Below are 8312 nucleotides of genomic sequence, written 5' to 3'. Positions count from 1 at the left end.
CGGTGGATGGATTGAGAAACGACGAACGTGGCTCGCCGGCCGGACATTGCGCTGCGCCGTGCACTGCGTCCCCCGAGCAGTTCCATGGTGCGATCAGCGGTCCATTGCCTGATGCGCCTCGAGGATAATATACTTTTCTATCTGTGTCCTGCGCCGCGTGCACCAGGGTTGTCTCACCAGATCGGACGAGCACTCACACCCCGGACCCCGCTCGTGCGCATGGCAAACCTGACGACGCGATGCTCTGCTTCTGCATTCAACAGTGAAAAAGCGTGAACGGGCGTCGGGCTTCAGTTGACAGTGCCCGATTATCGGTTGGGAGCAAGTAACGTCAAAGCTAAACCGCGAGCAGATATGGTTGATAAAACCCACTTAGATAAAAAGGGAAGGAACCGAGTACAACACAGAGTTAACACTCAAGGTCTGAAAACTCTCTCTGCATAACAAGCTTCAGATGGGGTAAGGCTTTGTGAGATAAGCTCACCGAGGAAGTACCCCTCTCTCACGGAAGCAGGACTGGCTCCGAGGACACACGACTGAACACACACAAAGACACACCATCACCACGGATCGATCGCACACCAGCTTTATTCTAACAACACGGCAGCAGCAGCAGCTGCTGACCACAGGTGGCTGTGCTCTCCAACTCCATCTCCAGATCTTGGGTGATGACCAATGCAGCCCCAGCACCGCACATTTCTGCAGACGCAAGCAACATTAACACGTCATTAATCTTCTTTTGACAGAAATGTTAGACACATTATTAATTCAAAAAAAGGTGGACTAACAATAGTAGCGAGATGAGCTATCCGTTTCTACCGACAATCACTTTATCTATGAAAGCTTCTAGTGCGAGTAGGTAAGATGTGCTGATTTTTCTATCCGAAATCAAGATTCTGGAGGTGGGGAAAAAAAAAGCAGCGGCAGCAAGTGAAAAGTGTCGTGCATCAGCGTGAGGTGAGGCTTTGACTTACACCAGGGGACGATCTTCCAGCGCTGGTTGTCGCCCTCGCACCACTTCCAGAGCACGACGGCGGTGCCGTCGCGCACCCCGCCGTGGTCCTTGTCGCCGTGGAAGGCGTCGAAGTTGAGGTAGATGTTGTTCACCATGCGGATGCAGCGGAACCCGTGGCCGACGTCGCGGCTCTCGGTCCACAGCACCGACTCGTCCTGGTAGTTTGGGTTGTACGGCACCAGCTTCACCGGGTGGCCCTCGCCCTGCGAGTGCTTGATGGCCTCGCCGGTGACCCTGTTCACGAGCGCGAACGCCGGGTACCCTTCCTCGTCCTTGATGCGGTTGCTGTGCCGCATGTCCTTGACCCAGTGCTGGTACTCGTCGCGCGGGTTCGTCGGCGCCAGGCACACGCTGCCGTTGCGGACGGTCACGCTGAACCCGTCGTCCGCCTTGCAGTAGATGCGGACCGTCGGCTCGCCGTGGCCGTACGGCGCGTTGGCGGCGGCGCCGCCGCTGCCGCCGGCGTAGGCCTCGTCGCCCCAGGGGAGGATCTTCCAGCTCTGGTTGTCGCCCTTGGCCCACTCCCACAGCACCACGGTGGTGCCGTCGTGCACGCCGCCGTGGTCCTTGTCGCCGTGGAAGGCGTCGAAGTTGAGCCGGATGTTGTTCACCATGCGGATGCAGCGGAAGCCCTTGCCAACGTCGCCGCTCTCCGTCCACAGCACCGACTCGTCCTGGTACTCCGGGTTGAACGGCACCAGCTTCACCTGAAAACCAAAAAAAAATCAAATGAAATCAAGATCAAGACCGACAGCATCCAAAGATCCAACAGGAAGTATGCACGCACGCAACCGGATCGATCGACAACCGTACCGGGTGGGACTGGCCGAGGGAGTGCTTGATGGCGAGGCCAGTGGCCTTGTTGACGAGGGCGAACGCAGGGTTGCCTTCCTCGTCCTTGATCTGGTTGCTGAAGCGCATGTCCTTGTACCAGTGCTGGTGCTCGTCGCGCGGGTTGGAGGGGGCCAGCACCACGTTGCCGTCGCGGACGGTGAGGCAGTACCCCTCGTCGGCCTTGCAGAAGATCTTGAAGGTGGGCGGGTGCACGCCGCCGTGGGCAGGAGGGTGCGCCGGCGGGTTCTCGCCGTGGTGGTGGCCGTGGTGCCCGAAGCCGAACATCTTCTCGCGCTCTACTCTCCTTGGTCGGGGGTTTTGGGGAGGGTTGGGTGGATCGAACAGTGTGGAGGATTTGGGACGGGGCGATGAGAAACTGTGAGCCTTGGGGGTCCCATTTATAGATGGAGCACGAGTCTTCAAGTCTTCACTGGATGGAGTGGAGGGTCATTTGCAGGTTTTTTACTGCACGATGAAAAGAATCCGAGGTGATTTTGGAGAACGTGTGAAGTGTGAACGCTTGGCGTGTGTGGACGGTGTGACATGCCTGGTTGTATGACGTGTGGGGCCGGTGGGCGGTGGAACCGCCACCTTGCCTGACTCGGTGGGCCCGTCTAGGCAAAGGCGTGGTCTTTTGTGCGATTTGCATCGGTGTTTACCCAGCGCTGTGATCGTACTCCGTGTGCGTTCTAAAATTTTTAAAATAAATTAAGAAAACATAAAATACATTTATGTTCTTGCTTTTCTTTTTAATCAAGTATTATTATTAACTTAATTAAAGATGATTGGCAGATAAACAAAAATTATTTAATATATAAATATATTTTGTACTCAGAATAAATTATATTCAAGGACAAATTTTGAATATTAAAATAAACTACCTTACATGACAGAGGGATACCTTACATGATAAATTTTGAATATTAAAATAAACTACCTTACATAACAATCTCACTCTTCTAGAGTCAAATAATCCTAATCCTAAATATAAATGATTCCTCAGTTCTAAATTATAAGATATTCAAAAAAATTTGGAGAGTCAAAAATTTTAATTTTAACCAAAATTATAGAGAAAAGTATAAAGATTTATGACACCAAATAAGACTATTCTCAGTGGAGTTTTTTGATCTAGTTTCCACCACATCCGTATTTTAGAAATTGTGCAGAAGAGTTTCATCCCCATAAAACTCTCTCTACTCCCATGGAATTTTTATCATCTTTCTATTCATTAATACGGTGCCACATTAACATATTTAATACTCACGAAACTCTATTAAAACTCCATTGAGATTGACCTAAATAACATATGAAAATATAATTAATGAAGAATTTAATGATACTTAGTTAATATCATAAATATTATTATTTTATTATATAAATTTGGTCAAACTTCAAATATTTTGACTCTTCAAGATTCTAGAAATGTCCTATAAATTTAGGACGGAAGGACTAGAAGATTTCTATTTTTATGACGATTAAATAAGTGTAGTTCACATTTGACTCTCACGCCGCGTAACCCTGCTAGGCACCAGACACAGAATAACTCTTATAAAGCAAAACCCCACTATCTATTTCTCTTGACATGCAATGGGTCCACCTCAGCAGTCCATTATCAACCCCACTATCTATTTCTCTTAAAATGCAAAGCGTCCACCTCAGTAGTCCACTATCATTTGCATCTATCAATTTCTTTTAACATGCAAGGTGTCCACCTCAGCAATCTACTATCATTTGCATTAAAGTTAAATAGCATAAGAATTATGACATCCACATCAGCGAGACACATCATCCACTATGGATACAATTTCCAATGATTATGCTAACAAAAAGAGTTATATATTTATTATATTCCTCCTTCATACCCGTGGCAACGCGCGGGAAATCCTCCTAGTTTAACCTATTCGAAAAGGCTGTCATTTGCTCCTGTGCACAACCGTTAGTAATAGGCATCACACAAGGAAGGAAAAATTCGTCAGGGGGACTCGTTGGTTGGTGGACATCTAAAATGGATGGATACGTTTGCTAGAAGATATTCTAGTTGTGTCAATTTGACACAATATATTCTTGCTTTTTATTTTATTCATTTCCATCGCTTGAGGAGAGAACATTTCACTACTAACATCCGGTGCCTTGAGCCATGTTTAGAACGGATCCGATCTAGACAAACCCGGTTCAGACAGTTAGGGTTTACAACAGTCATAGATTTTCCTAATCCTACTCCCACAACATTTGTGCACTCCACTCCATTGCTCGCGGCGCCGCCATCAACTCCACTACTCACTATGCCGCCATCCACTATAGTGACCGCCGACGCTAACACCTCTAGCTTATGTAGTTGTCCTCCATGGGAGGCTGAGGATCTGCAGCAACCCCCGACCAGAAGATGAAGTTCCCTGCTACTAGGAAGAACGCACAATGCCTCGATTCTTCGCCAAGGGTGCTTCAAGTCAAATGGATTCCAAAAGGGTTTCTTAAACCCATACTCGTTCAATTTGTATGCCTATGGATCCATTAGAAAGATTACGGTTTGAAATCATTTAGTTTGGATCTTATGTTTTTTTATTTAGGATGGATCTGATGGGTTCCTATAGGATGGCAATTAGAGTACCTGCCTATGTAGACTAAAGACCAGATAAGCTTGATGATTATCATGTAGTTGATAACTTAATGCGTGTGGTGGACAAGGATACCACGAGTTGGATGGATTTGAATGCTATGCTTGCCAAGGAGATAGTTTATGGGAAGGATCAAGCAATGAATGTTACTTTCTTTGACAAAACCAAGGATGAGCGGTGCCTATAGATTCTGACTCTACACTGCTAGAAGCATTTCATGTGTATTGGGAAAGTAGAAGGCTGCCAGTGACTCTAGAGGTTATTGGCACTGGACCTTGCTTAATCCAGTCTGAAGTTTCTAATGCCAATACATCTAGTGACCCTTAATCTACTATTAGCAGACAATAGAGTCAGGCCATATGTCTTCCAATCACTATGATTCTACCTGATGATAATGTCATTCCTGATGGTGTTGATATTTCTAAAGTTGTTGATATTCCTGAAGTTGTTGAACCTATGACAAACAAAGAAGAGTGGGAAAAGATGAATCTTGGCTTCAAACTACTTCCTCCTATATGCAAGAGAGCAATAGTAAGACCAAAGAAAATAAGGTTGGTTGGTGTTGAAGAAGGTGGGTCAAGCAACAAGGGCAAGAGGAGGTGTAAAGTGTGTGGTGGATTTGGCCACTTCGAGAAAGCCTGCAATGAAGCAGTCGTAGACACTAATGCACCGCCAAAGAAAAGGATGATTTACAAACCAAAGGTGGTTGAGATTATAGAGACCACCGAATCCCTCCAGGTGCAAAAAAGGAACGCCTCCTCAAAGGGGAAACAACCCAAGAAGAAAAAGGCAACTCCTACCGAGGCTACACCTCCTAAACAAGCTACACAGTATGTTATTAGGACCTATATCTCTTGAGTCAAGATTTTTTCAGTATGTTTACTAACTCTTAACCACATGTTCATTCTTGAAGGGTTCCAAACCCATCGTCCACTAGGTGCTATGTCAAACACCAAGTGGTGGCCAATGACTAGGAGTCAGGCAACGTGTGACATCCACTCCAAGCGCTTGTACTATGATTTGTATGCATGCCCGTTCTGGTCTTTTGTGACCTTTATGTGTGTTGTTTTTTTGGCTTTTGTGACATGTGAACAAAGCAAGAACCAACAATAAGAGCTAGAGGGCCCTGTTGCCTTTTTATATTTGTGCCTCTTGGTTGAAAATTTGTAATGTATTGAACTTAATGTTGTCATGAACGGGTTACTATAGTGAACTTTATATGGTTATTAATGATGAAAATGTATTAAATCTGATAATGTCTCTTAAACTTGGTATTGATTTAAATGTATTAAACAGGGCAGTATGAGTTAACTATATTTTGTCTCATTTATTTCACACACATTACAAACAAAGTTCATGTGTTGTTATACAACAACATGCCCATGGTAGCAAAGCTCACAACTCCTATAACATACACTAGCCACATTCATCCACCTATTCATTTTGTGCTCTCTGGCTATGCTATTGATAAACCAAGTACTACCTAATCATCGGGTCCGGACTGATCTAGATCGTGTCCGTCCCAAATGTGGCTCAAGGGTACCGGGTCATCAATATTGGAATATTTTCGTTCCTCAATCGGTGAAAATAAATAAAATAAGAGATGCAGTGTCGTGTGGCAAAATTGGCACAAGCCAAATTGTTTATGATAAACAACTCTGTTTTAGATGTCCACTAGCAAATTTTGCCTGGAAGAAACGAAAACTTTTGTTCATTATTTTAAACAAAACAAGGAAGTAACAAAACAATAGTACTTCTGGTACTTGTTGTACCGCATGTGTGCAATCTTCAAAGTCGTGGAATTGATGTACTCTCTTCGAGTGGTGGAGCGTGGCTTAATAGTAAGAGGGGGGCAAATTGTTCATTTCAATACCAAATCATAGTAACATATTGTAGATATATATAGTTCAGCTACTATATATCTACAAGCCATTAAACTTTTGTCAGCCAAGAGTGAGCTGATGTCTAATTTCGTCTCCACTATACCCTCCGCTGCTGCTCCATCCCTTCCTCTATTTCAAAATAAATACTATTATACTATTTATATCTATCAATCGTTCAATAAATTTAACTACATTTATATAAAATATTAGTAATATTTATATTTTTAAATAAATTTTATTGTTAAAATATATCCGATGATCTATCAGGTGCTTTTACTTCTTCTAATGGTCAGATGTCTAAGTTGTAAATTCTCTTCAGGCGATATCGTACCAATCCCGTGCTTGATTTTTTTCCTCTATATACCAAGGTGAATCTCAGCTTTATATGTCCAAAAGCTAACGGTGGAGATGTTTACCTGAAAGCATGCTATATTTCAGACACGTGAAATAACAAATCCTTGTTTCTTCAGTCTATTTGGTCTCGGGGAAAAAAAAAAGAGAGAAGAGCTTAAACTAGGAGTACTAGAGATGGTGGGAGTACCGACGGTCACTTTTGTCCTCTAGCGATAGTGGCGCTGTGCATGCACGTATGGTCGTTTTCGTCACTGATGACTCGTGGATGATCCAGTACCCGACGCGTCCATGGAAAAGGAGGAGCCGCCCGCCGAGCCACCGCCAGACACCCGCGTGGCCGTGTCGTCCTATGTGTCAGCGGCGTGTGTGTGTCACCTCTACGTGGTCCAGTGGCCTCTTCGCCACATGTGTTGGTTAGCGGCAAAAACCTTAAACAAAAGCTGCGGGGAAATTGCTGTGATCAGAGAGAGGAATGTGGATCGGCTTTAAACGATTAAAATTAAATTGGACTAAGTTCCTTTTAAGAGCACTCACGATGCGGACTCTATCATGGAGTCTAAAGGTATTTATTACCTCGAACAATGTGGACTTAGAGTCTAAATACTAAGACTTTGAGTCTTATTTTTTCTACCTCTTTCTTCAATAAATATGATGCGACATCAGTAAAATACCATAAATAATATATAATTAATTGTCTTGAACTCTGTGATAAAGTCTTGCAGGGCACTCTCAATGCAAGACTCTATCATGAAGTCCAAGACAATTAATTACATATTATTTATGGTATTTTGCTGATGTGACACCATATTTATCGAAGAAAGAGATAGAAAAAATAAGACTTCAAGTCTTATTTAGACTCCAAGTCTAAATTGTTCGAGGTAATAAATGACTTTAGACTCCATGATAGAGTCTGTATTGTGAGTAATCTAATAGGAGTATAGGACGACAATGATACGGGCACGTTGGTCACTAATCTCTGTCCGAGATGCGTGCTCCTGACGCTGCATGGTTTTGATTCGCGCGATCTCATGGGGTCCCCGTCCTGTGATCCTGTCCGACAAACGCTTTGGCTTTGCTCTTCTCCGCAAACACCGAGCCACGCGAGCGCACTGTGGTAACTCCAGAAATGGACAGAAGTCATCCGGCGTTCGGACCTGGACCTGACGCGGACGGTGAAAGCCGGTTGTAAAAAAAAAAAAATTGATGAGGAAGCCGTGAGGGCATGAGGGGATAAGATCGCGGTGAGGATTGAGATTCTCACCCCACAAATTCACGCGGATGTAGAGCCATCACACGGCGTGATGAATTTCATTAAAACAACAACAACAAAGCGTGATAAATCAGTTCAGCGTTTGATTTCCTCACCTAGCCGTTCCACGTACTCCTCCTCACCTTGTTAGGCACACCTAGAAAGTTCACCTGCCGCCTGCTGCCATCCGCGACGACAGCTGAGCAAACAACACCATGATTGTTTTTCAGATCTCTAAATAACGATACATGTAACACCATGATTTCCTTTTTCTACAAGGCCTTAAAAGAACTACTCCAGCTGTCGTCGCGTATTATTTCTGCACCAGCAAACTTGAAAGAGTCGGTACGTGTTCGGCCCGT

The 8312-nt window shown here is 44.5% G+C and overlaps 1 protein-coding gene across 1 annotated transcript; it reads right to left on the bottom strand.

Moving 5' to 3' along the window:
• Positions 356-2240, bottom strand: LOC8084563 (ricin B-like lectin R40C1). Its single transcript, XM_002465284.2, has 3 exons — positions 1829-2240; positions 975-1722; positions 356-699 (listed from the first exon to the last, which is right to left on the bottom strand). Coding segments are annotated over exons 1-3 (1056 nt in total). The 5' UTR covers positions 2135-2240; the 3' UTR covers positions 356-697.

Source organism: Sorghum bicolor, chromosome 1 (genome assembly GCF_000003195.3).
Source record: "Sorghum bicolor cultivar BTx623 chromosome 1, Sorghum_bicolor_NCBIv3, whole genome shotgun sequence".
In the NCBI taxonomy this organism is placed as follows: domain Eukaryota; kingdom Viridiplantae; phylum Streptophyta; class Magnoliopsida; order Poales; family Poaceae; genus Sorghum; species Sorghum bicolor.
This window is presented reverse-complemented; position numbering and strand designations above follow the sequence as displayed.

Excerpts from the sequence above, each read along its gene's own strand:
- LOC8084563 (XM_002465284.2), bottom strand. The coding sequence starts at position 2,134 with ATGTTCGGCTTCGGGCACCACGGCCACCACCACGGCGAGAACCCGCCG. Across the intron at positions 1,723-1,828 it reads CCCTCGGCCAGTCCCACCCG|GTGAAGCTGGTGCCGTTCAA; the intron begins GTACGGTTGTCG and ends TTTGGTTTTCAG.